Source organism: Carassius auratus, chromosome 31 (genome assembly GCF_003368295.1).
Source record: "Carassius auratus strain Wakin chromosome 31, ASM336829v1, whole genome shotgun sequence".
In the NCBI taxonomy this organism is placed as follows: Eukaryota; Metazoa; Chordata; class Actinopteri; order Cypriniformes; family Cyprinidae; genus Carassius; species Carassius auratus.
This window is the reverse complement of record NC_039273.1, coordinates 17,129,029-17,150,230: the sequence shown is the minus strand read 5'-3', so window position 1 is coordinate 17,150,230 and position 21,202 is coordinate 17,129,029. Positions and strand designations below refer to the sequence as shown.

Here is a 21,202-nt window from a genome sequence, read left to right as displayed (position 1 = left end):
TTCATTGTTCCAGTTATTTGTGATTAACTATTTGCTTTTCGGTATTATTATTATTTTTATATATATCCATTGTATCATAACCTATATGATTCTTATTGCTCCGTGCTTATGACAAACGTACATCACTACGAGATTCATAAATGTAATTTTCATATTATATAAATCTCTTACTCTCTGACAATTCTATTTGCATCAGTCTTTAATACAGTGTCATGTACATACCAAACCCTTTAAGCCACATGTGATATTTTGTATGGTTTTATTTTAAAAGATCAACTTGTCAATCTCTCTTGTTCAAATACAGTCTTCAGTAACACCTGACATGCAAAAACGCCTATATGCACACCTTGATCTAGTTTAGATCTGAAACAGAAATAAGCCAACAGTCATGAGTATTGCCAAAGCATTTCAGATGAATCTATTATGCATGAAATGCAATTGGTATACATTTTGTGCAAGTGTACAGATACCCCATTTTTAGATGAATGTGTGTCACCAATCACCATTCAGCATGTTGTGACATTATGGGCCCGAGTTAATCTGCTCTCTAAAAACAAGCGAAATGAATACTGCCACCTTATCCAGTGCCTCTTTTATAAATATAAAGAGAATAAGAAATAATCAGATACTTTTTATGGTGTTTCGAGACAAATAAAACTATTCACAAAATAAACCGAGAAACTACAGTATGTAAAATCAACGAGTGACACAATAAAAAGGTCATTTCTTTACATAATTTACAAACTGTTAAAATCCTACACACGTATAAAGTGTAATATAGCTTAGCAATTATTTAATGTGTGACTGAATAAAAGGTCTACTTGAGGGTTCAACTGATGAGTAAAAAGCCACAATGCTCAAGGAAAAAGGAGGCATTTATGTGAGAATTTTTTTTTTTTTTTTTTTTGTAATTGACAGATTCTGAACGTAGGCCTAGATCAGCACAGAATAAATCAGATGGTTGATATTGTCATACAATCTATTGACTGAATAAGATAAATGTGTAACTCTGGGGGACACTTTTAGGATACTCAAAAAAAGTTGTCATTTTCAGATTAATTTTACATTTAAAAAATGTCTGACATTCAAAATATGAAAACTTCCTGGTATAGGAATACTTCACTTTTCTGTGTGTTTTACATTTGCATTATCTGTTGTACATGCTTTTGTACATACAAAAATCATGAAAATGTTGCATTTGAAATTATTAACTAAATATTATTTTAGTTTAAAATACCAAGTGCAAGTTCTTTAAGGCTATTAAGAACATAATTCAGCTGATGAACTGACTATTTACAAAATACTACTTGTTTGGTACATTCACAATGACATTTTACATTCATCCTCTTGAATTATCACTCCTTTTTGGATAACAGATATTGCATGTATAATGTCAGAATAAACATTTCACCTTTACATTGCAAACATAGACTAGCACTGCCCTGCTTTAAAATGTATGTCTTTTACTACAGGCAACTGCCTTTTCAAGTTCCAGTTTCAATTACCTCTCCCCTATTTTTCTAATTTGTCTCTCCTTACATCATTCCCTCACATGCCATATCGTATAATAGTAAGACAAAAAGTCTAAATCTCTCTCACCAAAATCATAACATATATAATATGTCTCTTTCCTCTGATCATACTTGAATCTTCAACTATGAATGGGACAGGCTTCGATGGACATCAAATAGGTAGTTATTTCTCTCTCTTTTTTTTATCATTCAACCTTTCTCATCACATCCCAGTGCAAACTCAGCAAGCATACAGTATACCATCCATATGACTCAAATACACTGTGATAACATCCAGTATCATATGCAGTATACACATATTAGTTGGTGAAATTCAGTAATTACATTCCAGTTAAAACTCATTTTTGTTGTACAGAGCAGCAAAAATGTCCTTAAAAAGTGCATGGAATATTAACCAGTATATTTAAGATTTCTGTAGCATGAGAAAGGTGCACAGAACACCAGCACATTGTAGTTATTGTGCATACAGAGGCACAAGTCATTTGAGGTTCAGTGCTACCTCAGGGGGAGCTCTAGATCCACAGTTAAGTTTTTAAACTGCTTAGTTTTTGATTTCCAGAATAGAAGGGTTGTGGTCCAGAATAGATAAAATTATCTTGTCCATGTATTGCCTGAGTCGGAAGTTTATCTCCTCTTGTTCCTTGAGGGCTTCCATCAACTGTGGAAATCAAAACAATTTATAATTTTATTGGACTGGTTAATTGGACCTGTCAATGCAATATAAGTTTCAAAAAAAAAAAAAAAAAAAAAAAAAAAAAAAATTGAATGAGATTTGAGAACTTCTGAGAAGGTCAAGATTAACACACACATACAACTTTTTGACATGTTCCTATTATTGGTGGTTTCAGAAAACTTTTGTCCCAATTACGCTAATGGACATTTCGGAACACATTTTATTTGATTTCTCCTTTTGTGCTCCTCAGAAGACAGAAAGCTCATTCATTAGTAGGGTTTAGTTTTTGTTTGCTTGTTTGTTTTTTCCTCCTCCACTAGAATGGTATGAAATTGAGTAAATTACATAATTATATATATTTGTGTGAACTATTCCTTTAAGGACCTCACAAAATTAATATATTTTGTTGATATTTTAAATTGCACCAGAGGCCCTTTCCAGAGAATGTTCCAAAAAAAAAAAAAAAGTGCTTCATACTCTTTTACTCACTGGTACACATTAACGGATGTTTTTATTCATGGACTTCCTCTAGCATTACTTTTATAACTAGATCAAAGTCATGTACTCTTTGTTTGCAATATTGAAATCAAAGTCCTCACTTATTTTACCTGATCACGGGAGGCATGGTCAATCTCCATGGCCAGAGACTGTGCTTTTGTCTGTGTGGCAAACAGGTTTTTGGCCTCATGGAGGCTTAGACTGAGAAGCTGACCATTTAGATCTTCATTCTGTTCCCTCAGTTTCTGGTTCTCCTGTGATAGGAAAGAGTGTAGAGTTAAAATTTACATCAAAAGAGTTGTCTTGCTTTTCCCTTTCCTTATTGTGGCCTTGTTAACTAAAACAAGAGAAGTTGGTTAGGCCAGCTTCTGCTGGCAAAAGAAAGCAGAAGTTTGAAAATTATGAAAATCTTGTTTGAGATGGTTATGCAATGACTGTAGATTAGAAATCTACAGTAAATTACCAGTTCTTATTACAACAGACATACGCCAAACTTGATATACTAAATCTTTAGTTTTACAATAATGTGGCAGAATTAGCTACATTACTTTGTACCACAATTAGTTCAAGCCCCCTAGTTTGATTGGTCAAGTGGTGTCCAAGTGTGCTCATATTTAGTATAATAGCACCGGGCCATTTCATTATTTGTATCACTCCAACTTATGTGAATGGAGTTTTGCATGAGTGAGGAGTGGGTTTTGTTTTCTTTAAGGCTGAAGCATCAGTGGAGTTAAGGAAATGAAAAATTAGAGCTGTATGAAAACAGAAAGCTCTGAGAAACACGTCTGTGGGCGAAAGGTGATATTGATGATATTTTGTATAAAAGCACTTCTGTGGTATTGTGTAGTTATCCCCTTCTTTTGACAGGAACACAAACAACAAAATCTATCACCTACAAAATAAGTGTGGCTATGTTAGATGTTATATGAGAAGACTCCTTGTGAATGAACAAATTAGTGATTAATTAAATTATATTAAGTCTGCACAGGGATAACCATTTACCATCAGACTTGGACAGAGTTGTGTCCGAGCAGACACAAGCTTTTGCAGGTCAAAGGGCATGTCCTTGGATACGTTCCTCTGCATGTACACAGAGTGGACAAGATTATTAAAAAAAAATCACTGTTTTCTCGTGCTTTCTTTGCTTTTTAAAACAAAAATATATACTTTTCCAGTTATATCACATCCAGTTCCAAGAGGTTAAAAAGTAATAACATTTATAAAGAAAGTATATATATTTATATATATATACTTTATATATTTATTTATATATATATAATAATGCTAAATAATTTGCACTAGTGGTCGGCCGATATATTGGCCGATATTTGGCATTTTTTCAAATATCGGCATCGGCCGATAAGTTTTTCGGCATGGCAGATGTGTTCGAGGACTTTTATTTTGGCGACGCTGAGAAAAGCAGCGCCTGAGCGCACAGTGCTCACATTCTCCCTCTTTGTTCGCTGTGGTCATTAACAGTTCTGTCTAATATGGATAGAAGTCTGTAAAATAATCAGATAGAAAGCTTAAAAAAGGAATTAAATGTATTACAAAAGTATTATAACAATTATAACAAACATTATAATACTTTCTAGTTTGCTGTCAGCATTAAGCAAATAAGCATTTATATAATTTAAACAAATCTTTGAATGGCTAATGAACATTTAATTTCACAAACCTTGTGAAGTGTGCATTTTTATCCAGCATGACCATGTGTTCTCTATGTGACCGTCGGCCCTTGTGAATTGAATGCATTAAACTTTAAACTCGTGATTTCAAATGATGCTGCGCTTTATGCATTTGCTCACTGTCATATTCCTGTCATTTTCTCTGTGTGCTGTAGGTAAAATGAGTGTTAGACAGCTTTCCAAGATATCGGCTGTCAAAGAAACAATATCGGTCAACCACTAATTTGCACTCATTCGGTTTCTAAGAGATCTGACTACACAGAACTACCATAGCCAAAGCCATAGGAAATAGATCTGCTAAAGTTACCGGTTTTCCATCTCTCTCACCTGTTTTAGTCTCTTGACCTCCTGTTCCAGCTCATTCTCACGTGTTCGTGTGCTGTATTCTGATAGGCTAATGGAAGATCTGCGGCCATGCCCCATTCTTTCTGCCTCCACCTTGTATATTTGGAGGTGCTCCAGTTCTCGCCGAAGGTCTTCTATTAGCTAAACATCAATAAAAGAGAAAACATAAAAATAAGAAGCACTGGGCTACTGAACTGATAACATAACTATTTTATACATGACAGTCAATATGGTTGCTGTATAGCCTTTAGGCAGAATACAACATAAAGGTATAGCTCTGGACTAAATTAATATATTAATTTCAATATACTAGTGAATCGTCATCTCTATATTTGTGGAACAAATTCTCAGTGTTTGACTTGTATGTATGCATGTTAAGGCTATGTTCAGTTGTGGTTTTTAAAAACACAATCCTGTGTACTGAGGGGAGGCCGAATAAAGGTGCCTAATGCTCTGCCACTCTTTTTCTATCTGTAAATAATTTTGTGTGATTTCATACATTTTAAAACAATTGGCACAACAAGACAACCTGAGCTTCTAACAGCTTCCTGAATAATTCAACCGTTTACTTCGTTGCCATTTCTGAAATTAACTACAATTTTGCTCACTGAAAATGTGCAATCTATCAAATACAATCTTACCTCCTGCATGGTATCCCTCTCCCTCTTAAACTCATTTCTGTTCTGTCGTAGCTTGTCCATCATCTTATTGTACAGATCCATCTCATCCTTCAACCGTAGGCTTGCATCCTCCAGCTTATCCGTCAACCGCCGTCTCTCCTTCAGATACACAAACAAAAATAGTATGCATAGTCAGTTAGGTCAATTGCTGGTCATTCATTTATCTATATATTCACTACTGGGTCATTTTTTTCTCACCCAATATTTAAAAATAAGCTTGATGTAATATTTTATTAAATACAATCAAAACTTTTTTTTTTAGCTATGAGCACTTTTGGTTCTATGTTTATTTAGAAAACACTTTTCACACACTATACTTCTTTCATAGTCATATGTTCATGTTGTAATTTTTTTTTCAGTTGGCAAAACAATACGATCTTAGTCAATAGTTGGTTTCCTTTATTTTCTCTTAAAAAACATGAAGTCAGTTTATGTATAATAAAAAAATCCTACCTCATCCAGTTTCTCTGTCTGGGCTTTAAGTCGGTTCGTGTTTATTGCCATCTCTCCATTTTCCTCCTCTAGCTGGTATACTCTGCCAGTGGGAAAAAAAAAAATAATAAAACGAGCCATCCATCATACTTTTGCAATAAAATTTCACTGCTATATAGCCCTGAGAATCAAAATCTCTAGATGGAGATTTCTGGATGAAATGTAATGGCTCCTTCAGTGGCTCAACTGTGTCGCTCTTCTGTCTAACACCCTCATAAAGGACCCTTTGAGACTGCTTTATAATTGAAATGCATTAACAATGGAAGAAGTGAGAGACAATGGAGTAAAAAACCTAAAACCTAAAAGCATTGTAGTATTTACTGCATAAGTAAAAAAATAATAGCATTATTATTATTTTCTTATCCCACAGGCAAATCAATTTCAATTGATATAATAAATTTAGTTAGTTTTAATTTCCCCTGTGTCATTAGATACATGAAAAAGTATTTTGTTTTAAAGATGTTTGGATAATTTAACTGGAAAACAAGAAACAAGAATGCAGTTCTGGTCTTGGGATGAACCAACCGATTTGTGAGCAGCTCTATCTGTGTGTTTTTGTCTTTCTCCAGTCGGCTGTAGGCCTCTCTGTGTCTCCTGAGCTCCTCATCCATCATGCTCTCTGCTTTGACCTCCTGGTCTTTTAGCTGCTCCTCCAACTCGTTAATCCTGTTGAAGCACAGTCCTCATTAACATCATGAATATTTTGTCAGTCATGCTGGGGCCCACTTTTAACATTTAACAAATTCAAAACTTTTGTTAGGACTATTTTCATGGAAGGTTTTGCTAGTGGAAAGAATCTGCTGTGTAAAGAGACACGTATGCAAATACATGTGCATATGACATAGTTCCAATGAAATGAACTCTGTCTGCAGAGTGGGTGACTGAGTAGCCATTTACCTGTGAACCAACTGTATGTTTTCCTGTTTCAGCTTCGACTTGACATCCCCATTCATCAGAATCTCATTTTCCAGCTCTGTCACTTTCTTGTCCAAGTAACTCACCTGTGGCAAAGTAACAATATGCAAATCGTACAGTAAGCATAACCGTTGATCTGCACATAAAAAAAAAAATAAAAAAAAAAAGGTTTTACAAAAACAATGCAGGTTAAAGGTTTGAAAAGTGTTTGCGTACAAACCTATAGTGATCCGGATTTAAATAAAAATGGGGGAGTGGAAATGTTCTTTTCAACTATGAGCACTTTTGGCCATTTGAACATTTAAAATAAACACACTTTTCACACACCAACAAGTTTGTTTAATGTGTATACTAACAAGGTCCTACAGTGGACACGTATTGAATTCTGTAATTTTTCAGAAACATCATAATCCACAATTTCCACCACAAAGCTACTTCCATCGTTTTTTGAATTATGTACTTATGTTTGTGTATTGTATTGTTTTTTGTAATAAACATTACATTTTAATGTAATATTTGTGGTTGTGGGATTATATACACTGGGTTGGTGAGTGGGTCTGTGTGTGTGTGTACAAACATACATATATATACACACACACACACACACACACACACACACAAACAGACACACACACATACATATCATGGAAACAATTTTCTGAAGATGTTCTAAATTTTCCAAGATTGAGAAAATCTGAAAAATCCTGAAATCGGTTTTTAAAGTAAAATTAAAACCAACCATTGGGACATAATTATGCACCCCCAGATACAGACAAAATCCAATTTAAGTCATCAGCATCACCTAAACCCATCTGACCCCCTGGATTAAGAAGCTTACATCTACGGATGTGATTTCCTGAGTGCTGGTCAGGACTAAGCATGTTTTAAAAGACACTTTAAAGACAGTCAGCATTGCTGATGCAGTCTGCACAGGGCTGTGTTCAGGAAGGAAGTGAGTGTGCTGTGAGGGGATTTTACCTTCTCAGTAATGTCTGTTTCACTGGAGTCAATGCTGTCATGGAACAAATCCTCTGTGCTGCCGTTACTACTGCTGAGGTTACTGTTGTGGAGCAGCTGCCTGTTGGAACAAAATACATAAGATATGTGAGTCATAAAATATACAATGATATATAAATATCACAATGATATTACAATTACCTTATATTTGGTTTTATCCCACACCGCACCAGTTAATTATTTGCACCCTCAGCATTCAGATCCCATGCTGAGAGCTATATTTTGCAAGAGGACCGTCCCACTTACCTATCTGCTCAGACCTATGGATGGATTGGACTACACTGCAGCATCAATACTACTACAAACTACACTACCCATGCTACATCACTGCAGCAGACCACATTTCTATATTCCATGCCTGAGCATCTATAGGAGTACTGCAGTGACTAGGGAGAGAAGGGACTGATCAGTACAGGCATTGTGAGAACTGTAGTGTCCGATCCAGTCGACCCACCCACACAGAACCAAACAGCACTCATCTAAAAGACAAAAGCGCATGTGCAGACACGCACACTATTCTCTTGGGCCACTTGCATTAGCTTCTGAGAGCTGTAATCTTTCGTGTACACAAATTAACATTTACATAACTCTTCTGCAGAGTCCAATCTTGGTTGTCACTTTGTTTCATTGCTGTGTTTCATACTCACAGGACGAGGTTAAAAGCAATAACTTTATAAGGCAACTTTCATCTTGTCTCTGTGATTTAGAGGAGGAGACTGGTTGCCAAAGGGACAAGAAAAACCGTCATTCACCCACACAATTTTTACCACCCATCATTTACACTCCTACACATCATTTGATCAGATTCTTGTAATTACCGTAAACACAATGGGAACTGTCGATAGCAGTGACACCCATCCAGGGCTAAGCCTGGAACCTTCATGAAAATCTATTTAATATGTATAATATTAATAATGAATCATTTTCAAGCAGATTCAGACTAATGAGAGAGACATGGTGTTCTAATTATCGCAACTGTCAGATTTCATACTATATTTAATTTGTGCTGATATGAGAAACACATTTGCGATTTGATGTACCCTTACTGAGGGGCTGCTGTGGTACATAAGACAAAAAAGCAGGGCAGGTACAGATCTAGAGCACATATTCAGGGAATTTTCCATGGTTATGTGCTTCTACTGTATTGTAAATCTTCAAGTGACTTTTCACTGGAGTATAAAGTTTCACTAAAACCATCTCAATTAAATTAGAACAGATATTCCTTTCCCAAACTGTCTTCACCTCTTGGTTAATATTGCCAGCTTAATATTGACATGACACCTCCATATAACATGTATTTAACCACATGGTGCTCATAGTCAGAGCAGCGAGGGAGTTGGAAACAAGCACAGTAATGATTAACAGCATAGACTACACAAACAAACACTGAGCAGAGCGATATTGATTGACCTACCTTCCAAACGCAGCGCTGGAGATCTTTCTGTTTGGGCTGGAAAACAAACAAAAGATAGCCAATTAGAAACTTCATATTAACAGGTGTAAATCCCTCGGTTTGATATTTACATTACCCCAAAAATAATAAAAACATATATTTGTACAACAATTAATTGAATGGCAGATCAACATATGTTATTATATGTTAACATATATGATTTTAATCAAGATGGTCAAGTGCTCTGATGTGGAACAGATCAAAATCGCCAAATTATAGGGTGTTACAGACATGCTTGTTAATTATATGTTATATATGATAATAATTCTCCAAACAAAAATATCAGATTTGTGTATTTAATGCTTTTTAAAAAGTAAAAGTAATGGGGCACCAAATTATACCTTTATTAGAGGCTTCATTCAATTTTTGCATTTAACCCAGATACACTCACAACATATTTAAATTTACAGTAGAGTCTGCCCTGAACATCAGCTCACATACCTCCAACTTTAAAGCTCACAAAAAATCTTTGAATAGAGTTTGTTACATTGTTTAAATATACAACTGCTACAAATATAAAACTTGCAGTTACTAAAGTTACTGGAGAAGAGATCAACACAACAAAAGCAGAAAGCAACTGAAGGATGTGGCTTAATGGTTTCCTTTCCATAAAACTATAAAACTGTTAAAGTCTTCACTGTCCTCTCAAAACCATTATTAACACATATGAATATATTCTACAGGACAGCACAAACTAAAGATTCATACACAAAACATTCTCCTGTTCTCTCTCATACACACACACACACAGTTATTGCCGACATAGCTTTTTCTAGCAGTGACAGAATGAGGTGTGAACTAATGCATTTCTTGAAGCAGCCTGCTGACAAGGCATTCAGCTTTCATTCCTCCTCTCTATCATGTAGCCCACCCCATCTTTTTTTTTTCTTCCCCTTGTATAGTATGGCACTCTCTTCCCCAAAATCCCTCTGTCTATCTGATCCAATTCCTATAGTTGATACTCGGTTTTGAGAGGGTAAGATATGAGAAGCCAATTACAAGCCCTCTCAAAATAAAAATACAAAAATGTTAAAGTAAACTCACTGGAAATCTTTGAAACTGGCAGAAGAGAAAAGGATCCAAAGCATCCAAAGCCTCAGAAGAGTTTACCTGTTTGTTCGTGTATGTATACGAGTAAGAATGATTCAAAATGCAGAATACACCGAGTCAGATGCTTCCAGATGCCTAATAAAGCTCTTAAGTGGTGGGCAGAATGATGTTTGGAAAAGAAGTGAATCATTAATGGTGCAGAGAGACTGCAGCAAGTTTATACTCACATTAACTCCTTGAGGAACACACTGCCTCTATTACACTGTCACTTTCATTTTGTCTATTGTAGCCCTCAAGAAGACAATAAAGAACTGATGACCACTAATTCTCCCAATGCGTCTCTAATGTGGATCCCAAGTAGGGCTGGGCGATATGGAGCAAAAAATATATCTCGATATATTTTGCTATATCTCGATTTACGATATATATCTCGATATCTTTACAGGAAAAATAACCCCCAAAAAACTACTGCAAAAACAAATATGGCAAATATTACATGTTAAGGGGCCTATGAAACATTTTATTTTTTTCTTCACCATATGTTTTATTGTTACCTAATTCTGTGTTTTAGCATGTGCAATTATTTAAATGCATAAAAACAACTTAATTAGTTAAAAACAATTCTTAAAATAGCCTTATGTGAAATGTTTTTTTCCCTTCAGAAATTCTGTGTATTTACATTTTTCTGATTATCAAATGAAGGCATAAAACATTCATTTAATTTATCTTTTAATTATTTAAAATTAAGCAAACTTTATTTTTTGGTAAACAAAGGGGATTTACTATTAAAAATAAAACATGGGAGAAATGTTGTGTGATTATTCCTTATAAAATTATGTTCGTTTCATTTTAATAGTAGTAGTAGTGGGCTATCTACATTCTGCTGTCCAATAGTAATAGATTTCTGTCAAATACTTTTATTTTGACGGGTTTACCTTTACAGTTATGTTATACCACAGTCTATGATGTGATATGAGCTAGTCTTACTCAAATCAAACGGTCAGATGCTCATGAAGTGACTCTCAGTGCAGTTCTGGAGATGTTCCTCATGTGTTCACGTCTTTATTTAGAGAGAGGAAATACAATGAAATCAGCGCGAGCGTTATGCTAGCTTCCGTGTTTAATGAATGAAGACGCGCTTCTGCTCCATTCGTTGACACAGACACGCAGAACATGCAGGATTCATATTTAAATAGACTTTTCCGGGTTAATATTTGCAGGTATTAGTCCATTTCGCGATTTGATGTAAGTGCATGACCGACTTTTGATTAATTCATTTAAAATTTGACCAATTCCGTGACATTCCGCGTTAAACTGTAAATTCCATTTTTATGACTGGATTCCGCGATTCCGTCCGCGTTTCATTGGGCCCTACAGTAGACATCTGCCTGCCGTTCGCCCTACACTTTAAAACTGAAGTATCTCCATATAATGGAGCCAGTTGTCTTTTTTTTTTTTTTTTGACTAGTTCTCTACACGCGAGGTGAGAGGGGACAAAAGCAAGGAGGTGGGGGGCGAGCGAGCGGGGGCGAGCACAGCACAGGGAAGGCAAACAAGCAAAGTGGCGGAATCAGAATATAAACAATATATCGATATATACGATATGTCAAAATCCATATCGTGTTTAAAAAATATCTCGATATATTTTAAATATCGAGATATCGCCCACCCCTAATCCCAAGCCACTAAAAGCTTATTTCCCAGATGTGAGGGATCACTCTTTACATTACTGAATAGAAACTAGACAAGTCAATAACCATTTAACCCTTATTTAACTCTAACAACAAGTCTTCCTGAAGATGAGCCTACACCCAGTATTACACCCAGTAAAAAGTATTTTATTACTTTATCTTTCATAACAGATGTAAACTGTAGCCTTTGCAGCACCTGTTGGTTTTGAGATTTTTCAGCCTGTTCTCCAGGTCTTTGAGCAGACTGACCCTCTTATAACACTGAGAGCAAAACACATCCATCTGGTTACCAGCATGGCGCATCTTCCGAGGAGTCTGACCAGCACTGGAGGAAACAGGGAGAGGGAAACAGGGTCAAACACACTTATGGCATATTAAATGAGCATTATGAAAACATTCAATAAACAATATAATTAGAATGTAGAGAGAAAAAAAATGCAATAGTGAAAACTAAGGAAACAAAAATAAAATCTATAGTAAGCCAAGTCTGATAAAAAAATAAAAATTCTCCCCCATAGAAGCATCATGCCTATTCAAACATGCCTCAACAGTTATTTGAGCCAAGTAGATTATATGCAAATCCTTCAAGACTGGGGGATGGTGGTAACACCATCAGTTTGAGCACTTAGAAATTGGGTATAAGAATGCAATTGTTATAATACATGACCACCATCCGTTGAGGGTGGTAGTATTGTGTACAAATATAAAGCATTTATATGATGAAAAAAGCTTTCGAGATTTCACTTCTGGGTTACAATATAATTTGCAGTCAGATATGCATATTAGATGACAGAACATGTATCATATAAAGCAGATTATTTTAATTTGATTTATACTACAAATCAACATCTTCCTGATAAAAAAATAAAATAAATAATAATAATAATAATAGAAAATGAGGTTGGGTAAAATGTTCCTTTTTCAATTAAAATACTGAAAATAGAAGGTAGTAGTTTTGGGGGACAGGTAAACATGTATAGAACAAGTAAATATGATTAATAAATTAAATGCACAAAAGTTGTTTTCTACTCTGTGATTATTTATTTATTTATATTTTTATTTCTTTGGGCATTGAAAATCCAGCCTTTTGGATAGTGTTTTGGTTAGTGTGTCAGGATTAAAAAGAACCATTACACGCTGTATCTCAGGCTTTGGAGCAGTCAGAGGGAGAGACAGTGCTGCTGTAGTTAGATGTAAAAAAAAAAATAAAAAATAATAATAATAATAATAATAATAATAATAATAATAATAATAATTGTATTAAATATTATTATTATTATTAATTTTATTAAATATTATTATTATTATTATTATTATTGTTATTGTTATTATTACTACTACTATTATTATAAGTAGTAGTAGTAATACACACACACAAACCAACACACCTGGAGGAAACAGAAGAGCCCAGATCTGAACATCCATTAATGCGGATCTCATCATCTGGAAAGGGACTGCTTGGAGTGTAGTCTCCGTCCTCTCCCTCTCCATAGTCCTCAAACTGCCCCTCATTTAATGAAGCAGATGAACGTGTAGAATGATCAGATGTCTCGGAACGATTATACATCTGACCACACCTTGAGAAATGAGAGAAGGAATGGACATTCTAAAAGCATTTATTTTTTGTGCACTTTTCTGTACACTTAGTTTTTTTCACTTAATATCAGTGAAAGCTATAATTATTCAATTCATGAATTAATTTGCAAGTCCATGAATTCACCCTTGTGTATACAAAAAACACTTACTTTTCTCCTGCGAGGCAAAGTCCAATCCCATCCTCTTTTTCTGCAGTTCTGCCTCCATCTGAGATCTCTGACGACAGAGTACTGTCTATTGCACTGTCTCTGTCTGACTCCCTCTCCACCCCTCTGTCTTCCTCACCCTCCTCATCCTCGAGCATTGGACTCTCTGGGCACTCCTGGATGGACATGATAACTGGTATCCTGACCTATCCTGACTGTACGGTCAGAGATTAAACTGTTAGAAAAGTCACACAACACCCAACTTGGTTTACAGAAGAATAGAAACAATGATGAAATTATCATGGACGCATGGATGTCTAACAGAAATAATATTTATTATCTATGATAATCCTATCCATATTTTGATGCCTCACAAGCTGCTGGATATCAACAGTTCACCCATTTGATGTTAGTAAAATTAGCTAAGAAAAAAAAATTATTAAACATCTAGTTTTAAATATGTAAATATTCCTTCTATTCTTATTGGTATAATACAGTTTTGAAAAACTTTCATACCATTTATACCATATAAATGTAACTAAAAACGGCATGATGTGTTACCATCAAGTGAAAATCATAATCATTATATTCCAAAAAGTTTTAAATATATTATTCAAGGGTTTATGAATTTACAAATCATTATGTTTACATCATTGTGTTTCAGAAAATGACTGACCTTGATACAGTCACGTGGTTTTTATTAAAAAAAATTGGAACACATGACTTTGACTTTGAAATATAAATAAAAGATTATGCCATATTTTATATGGTTTAATTTTCTAAAATGTCATTCTGTTTATGAGGCGGTTTTATTCATTCTGATATCAGGAAAGTTGTGTCACCCTGCCACTGAATATCAAATAAAGAAAATACAACAAAGAAATTCAAGTAAACTGCTCGTAATATGTTTTGGTATGGAAATAACAAAAACAAAAGCTACATGGCTAAACTTGGGTAGGCACCAATGTTCCTTCTTTTAGAAGAATGGACATAACTGCAAAACCATAATCTCATCCCAATTTTTAAATCAATCAAACACTGCTACTGTGGTTTACTAAACTGGCTCTACAACTCAAACAGTCACTTTTGTTAGTTGAGCAAACAGTAGGTGGGTGTACGTGTGTGAGAAAAAAATAAATAAATAAAAAAGACCAAAAAAAAGTTCTTTAGTATTGTGTTGTGCTGAACATGAGGGGGTAGGGATACAAAATGCCAGTGTGTGGTCAGGCTGCTTGAACAGTGAGTGGTCCTACATACACAGAACAGAAGCAATGAGTGCGCACACACACACACAAACACACACACACACAGATGTTTGAGACACTTTTTCTCCCACCTTCTTTTTCAGAAACAAAAGACACACATTTTTATTTTTGTGGCACAGGATAAAATCAAAACAGGTCACAAAATGTAGGTAATTATGTGCTCTTGTATTTGTGAATAGATATCCTCCTCCTCATAACAGCAGCATATGAGTATGTGTACCTATTGTATGCTTGAGCACTTTATTATAAATGCACACAACTCGCCGCAACTTGAAACATGACATTCAAAGCCCTGCAGGATGCTCTTAAACAAATTAAAATGCTAGAAAGTGATCTGTAAATGCACACATTGAATGCTTTATTATGCATGTGTGAAACGCACAAAAGGCAATCGCATTTCACATTTCAATGCCCCTTTAGAATAAGATAGCATAATGGTCTACAAATAATTTTAACATTCAGAATATAAGTGTATTGTTCATATGTTGAGAACACTTCTCATTAGCAAGCATTACGTAATCCCTTCCTCAGACAATGTACCATACATGAAACTGAAAAGGCATGCTGTTCTTTGTGAACCTCTGATACCTGACATGACTGTATAAAAACATAACAATTGTGTTTATGATGACGTAGTTTGTTAAAGTTTCTGCCGTTTTCTTTGATGAACTGAAACCAGTTGGTAAACAGAGAATGAGGGCACTTCAAGTAGCCATGGCAGGATATCAGGGAAAAAGTGATCAGGAGTTTCTCTCGATATAAATGTTTCAATCACAACACAGTAACGGTGTTGTGATGCTCATTTATTATAATTTATCGATTCATTTATAAAAATAAAAAAATAAAAAAATAAAACTCTCTAAACTGCCATATCCCAGTAGATGTAAGATAATATATATATATATATATATATATATATATATATATATGTATATATATACTTTTTACTGTATAGTTACACCACATAGTTAGACATCATTTATGTTCTCATCTCATGATTTTCCCAGCTGTCATTGAGTACATATCTAAAGCTATTTTCAGCACAAACACAATGTGGTTAAGGGGTTGAGAATCGGTGTAGTAGCAATGACTTCTGGTCTAGTCAAGGACGTGAGAGTCTTCCACCAGTCCACTTCGACAGATGGTGGGTGGTAAGTCACAAGCATACCACCCACCAGCCCCTACATAATGCTTTAATGGGTTTTCAGCAAACAGCTTCAAGGCCACTGTGGGCAGCTGTTTCATGAATACAGTAAGCAAAACTAAAATGGGCCTAACTAACCATTTGAACATGTACAGTTAGCAGGCTCTAATTTAGACAGAAAGCAAGATAAGCAACAATTATTAAATGACTCGAAACCAGCTGAAGTGTAAAGAGAGAGAGAGAAAAAACAACACCAACCTTGTGACTGGTTTTTAACACAATACTAGGATTAAGTAAGACAAGGAAGAGTAAGCTTAAGTTAGCAATCACAAACCTCTCCACCTGCCTCTTACATCACTTTTAGAGAAGTCTGTTTCATGTAGGGTTAAACACTGCTCCCAAAACAACAAACTGGTATAGTCAGGTAATTACATGAACTTCGACAACAGAATTTAGAAAGGTAAACTCATGTGATATCACTAAGGAGAAATGATAAAAACATAATCCTTCCCCAGGGCAGAAAGGGTACAGCTAAAGACAACGACAGGATCAACAGCGTACATCAGGGTCTCTTGAATACTTTTTGTGTCATGTGTCATGTCCGCCTTTGAACCAAAGAGCCCCCAGGCCCTGTTCTCATTTCCATCTTATTAACAGCTTATCATCATAAGATCCATTAAACTGCTAACTGCCTAGAGAATTCATAGCTGTCCTCATCAGGCCTCATTACAAACTAAAGCAAGTCAGACATACAACAGCTCTACAGCGCAAACTCTCTTCAAACTATTGGTTAAGTTCATTAGTTTACACAGTCAATGGCTGATTTTACCTTGGATTTAAATTACTTTTCTTAATCTTTTAGTCTGTATAGGTCCACACACAAAATGTGTGTATTGGAGACCGGATCTACTGTTGTCACATATTAACCCCAGACTACAAGATGTCATTATATCTCAAAAACTATGAGGTTTTCTAATGAAAGTTCGATAGCTAACTAGATATTACAACTTAAAATGTACCTTTATAATAACTTCCCTGGATTGGACATGCGATATAACTAAAATATTGTTACTTGTTGGTTAAGTTAATGTTCCAGTGGTTCAACGTTTGTTTTATAGTCTACATTTTACATTTCTGTAATTTCATGAATCGGTTTATAATCAATGCCGCTTCAGTAAAAAGTAAATATAAAGCAAAAACTGAATGTATTACTTTTAGATCCTGCCAAACCAAACTGATATTAACCATACTTGTTTCCAAAAAAAAGTTTTGTAGTTGTTGTTTTTTTACATTAAGAAAGAACTGTTCCATTAAGCTTGAAGACTGGAGTTGCATGAAGTGAGGAGTGGCTACTTTGTGGAGTGATTTCTATGGAATGCTCTTGTTTGTCAGCTGTAAGCCCAGAAACTCTTTGACCAAGTGCCCATCTCATGGTATTTTCTTACATACTGAAACTGGACAGAAGTGACGAGTGTATTTTCCATATTTATAATGATGAACAGTATAATGTATCATACTGATTCACATTTCTCACTTAGCTGAGGAGACGGTTTCACTCCCACACACACCCAGGAAAAAAAACAATAAAGATCATTCAAGGCCAAGCTGATGCACAGGAGCCAATGAGTCACCATCCTGAGATGCGCTGCAATTTTTGCAATACAAAAAAATAAAAAATAAATAAACACACACACACAACGTGTTCAAACTACAGTTTTGTCAATATCAAACACTCCTTGCCAAGACCAGGTTTACGTCCCACATGCATAATTCTCATATTTAAACAGTGTATTTATTTAATGGATCAGCAAAAATATTATATTTATAAACATACTATTTCTGTGGAGTGCTATATGTTTAGCGTAGATTGTGCCAGGCTGCTATACTAAAGATGTATTCATTCATTTTGAAACATACAGCTGTGCAGTTTGTAAAGTGCATTGAACCCTGCACTGTGCTAAAGTGGTAACTCAAGCTGTAGGGTTTTGTGTGAGAGATATCTTGACACAGAGGTACAGAAAAAGATTAATGGGGATTTCAAGAGTACTTTTAAAGCACAGCTGTCAAAGCCAAAAAAGCTAAAATTTCTAAAAGCACGACTGCTGCTAAATGTCATGCTTATTGAATAAATGTTGGAGTTCTAAATATCAAATTTCATTTTTTTCTGATTCGTGGTCAAAATATAAAATCGGACAGATATTCAGAGTGTGCATTTTACACAATACTGTCACTGTGGGGAAAGTCAAGTGAGGAATTAAATTCAAGTATGCCCTGGTCTTGTCGTCTCTATATTTAGCAGACTCAAACTAACTGAGACAGCAGAGAGAAAGAAAATGAAAGGCTGTTTGCGAGGGTGAGAGACAGGTGATATAACAAATGTCAGCGAGATGACAGATAGGGACAGCAGGGCTGCCACAGTCACATTTACAATACTTCCAATAACAATTAACTTTAAAATACAAAGTTACATATTTAAAAAAATCTGCAGCAGTTTTAACATCATTTCATTTGAGATAAACTAGACAGCTACAATTTTAAGGAAATTCTTTGTTTGTAGGTTTCAATTACAGACCAAGATATTTAAGCAACTGACACCCATATTCACTGACACTCAAACCATATCTAAAACACTCACATAGAATTCATTTTAAATGGTCTGTCATGACTCAAGCTGTTCTAGTTACCTGATGAGGTGTGTTCTACGTGTTCCGGGAACACAATTATAGGCAGTTATATTATTAAGGCTTACATTTGTAAATTTGTAAAAGTTGTGAGATTACAGTATTTTATTCAACTATAGTATTTTATTCAAAACATAGTAACATAGTAGTTTTTATGGAAAGTATTCATGTTACAAGCATTCTAATATCAGTCACTTTATGTTTTGCAGAAAAGTCAGTGTCAAGGTCAGAAAAAAACGGTGAAACATAATTTGACCTACATATTGATTATGTCTGCTGCTTCTATAAATGACTTTTAGGTTTATGCACACACACAAGTTGCCAGCTGCCCTCAATTAACAACTAATCTCATTACCAACTGACTCCAGGGCAATGAGATAGTTTAACAAGAGAGAGAAAGGTACAATAGAGAACACGATTGAAGATCAACAAAAGACAAAGTATAGGCATATTAGTGGTAGTAAAGAAGTGTTAGAAGCAACAAAAAATTAAATGGGAACAAGTAAATGTAATCCATGAGTAAGCAACACTTGACATGAATTCTTTATATTCTTTATAAGTCCTTTCCTCCTTTCCTCCAAACACAATATAAAGAGCTCCTCTTACCTTGTCTCTCACAACCGAGTGACCATGATCTCTTCTTCCACTCCTCACAGTTCACTGTTGACATCCAACTCAAAACGAAACAGGTGAGGCCTCATCCAGTAGTAAACTTCTGTTCAAAAGTCCTTAGCTACTGTAGTCCATAATCAAGGAAGAGAGAGAGAATCCTTATCTGATTATATGCTCATTGCAAGAATGAATCTAAAAGTTTCTGAAACTTGTCCTAACACACTGCACAATTCAGACTTGCTTGACCACACAACCTCCCTCCACACACTCACAGAAGCTCTGACAGCAGTTGTGGGTTTCCAGCCACTCCTACTCTCCCCTTCTCTATCTCTATGGCTGCTGCCAGGCAACCGGCTTCAGGGGAGGTCCTGTGGGTGGAGCTGAAAAAGCTGCACACTAGCTCATGTCTAAAGTATTTACATATGCAGGTACACATACCTAGTCACTGTGGCAACAAGAAGTGCGGTAGTTTTAAGGCTGATGGGCTTAGGGACTTAAAACATTACAAAAACTCAATTCAAGTGAAACATTTTCAGATACAGTTATAAAAAAAAAAATTATAATAAAAAATCTAAACACATGTAAAGATAACTTTCAAAGGATTTGTATGACCAGAAATGGCACAAAAGGGGAAGTTGGGGGAGATGATATTAATTGCAACACATCACACACAAAAGTGTCAAACCTCACAATTTCACTTCCGTCCTTGCAAGAAAAGTTTGTATTCTGTGTTTGCGCTTGATTAAAAGTGAAACCGTATTTGTGGTTGTATTGCACTATTGCAGACTTGGAAACATCTGTTCTCTCAAAAAGCCCTTTTATATCTACAACCATATCCCTTCATACTAAGTTTTCTCAGTGTGTTCTCCATTAGCTTAGGTAAATGTTCTTCATCCACACCTCTCTCCAGTTTCTCACTTCATGTCACATTAATACAAGTGACCCCAAACCACATAAAACTTCTGCCAAACCTCTTGATGGAAGTCCAAGACTAACACACTAGTAAATTTACAGCTCTTATTATTCCTGCCATGAACAGTGGTATCTTGTTTATTTATCAGAGGGAAAAAAAACAGTGGTGTCAGTTTTCTTTAACTCTGACCTCAGATTTTGTTACACATTTTACCCTCTTGATAAAAAAAAAAAAAAAAAAAAAAAGGTTTGTAGATGCAAAAAGAGAATGAGAAAGAGAAATTAGGCTCTTTGGGTTGATGGGTGAATGAAAGCTAATTATCTGGAAAAGAGTTTTCTCTCATGGGCTCTCTCAAAAAGAGTTTGGCCACAGGTCAACCAATGGCAGCAGTCTATTTGTTCAATTCAATTTTTTAAAGGTTTGTGCCCATTTCATTGTAAAGGCTATCAGTGATTCTATTCAGACTTTGCAGTCCAGAGTATAATTCACATGGACAGACTGAATAAAAGTGTTCAAATGACTTAATATTTGACTTATAATATATGAATATATGACTTAACTCTTTTTTTAGACAAGAAGTGTGGAGTTCTGAGTTAATATGTGAGCTTGAGATATATATATAGCTCACTGTGAATAAAAGTTCAAATAAGTAGACAGCCTAGGCAGAGTGCGTAGTTTTGTGTAGATTTAGCCCCCCTGTCCACGGGTCGAACATTTTATGAGAAGGTGCTTGCTGCAGAGCCAAAGTTTGGAACTTAATGTCCATCTCCCCCTCTCTGGATAAAATGGTGGATCCAACCACATTCAACCA

At 35.3% G+C, this 21,202-nt stretch overlaps 1 protein-coding gene across 1 annotated transcript; it reads right to left on the bottom strand.

Annotated features, from left to right (window-relative positions):
• Positions 1 to 901: 901 nt before the first annotated feature.
• On the bottom strand, positions 902 to 19,754 carry LOC113050693 (rab11 family-interacting protein 4B-like). The gene is made up of 13 exons (XM_026213920.1): positions 19,473 to 19,754; positions 13,780 to 13,991; positions 13,423 to 13,611; positions 12,231 to 12,359; positions 9,255 to 9,290; positions 7,802 to 7,901; positions 6,806 to 6,909; positions 6,434 to 6,574; positions 5,870 to 5,951; positions 5,378 to 5,515; positions 4,719 to 4,877; positions 2,814 to 2,957; positions 902 to 2,190 (listed from the first exon to the last, which is right to left on the bottom strand). Exons 2-13 carry the CDS (start codon positions 13,962 to 13,964, stop codon positions 2,074 to 2,076), a joined length of 1,524 nt encoding a protein of 507 aa, XP_026069705.1. The 5' UTR covers positions 13,965 to 13,991; positions 19,473 to 19,754; the 3' UTR covers positions 902 to 2,073.
• Between the last annotated feature and the right edge of the window lie 1,448 nt (positions 19,755 to 21,202).

Excerpts from the sequence above, each read along its gene's own strand:
- LOC113050693 (XM_026213920.1), bottom strand. The coding sequence starts at position 13,964 with ATGTCCATCCAGGAGTGCCCAGAGAGTCCAATGCTCGAGGATGAGGAG. Across the intron at positions 12,360-13,422 it reads GGCTCTTCTGTTTCCTCCAG|TGCTGGTCAGACTCCTCGGA; the intron begins GTGTGTTGGTTT and ends TGTTTCCTCCAG. Across the intron at positions 2,191-2,813 it reads ACCATGCCTCCCGTGATCAG|TTGATGGAAGCCCTCAAGGA; the intron begins GTAAAATAAGTG and ends TGATTTCCACAG.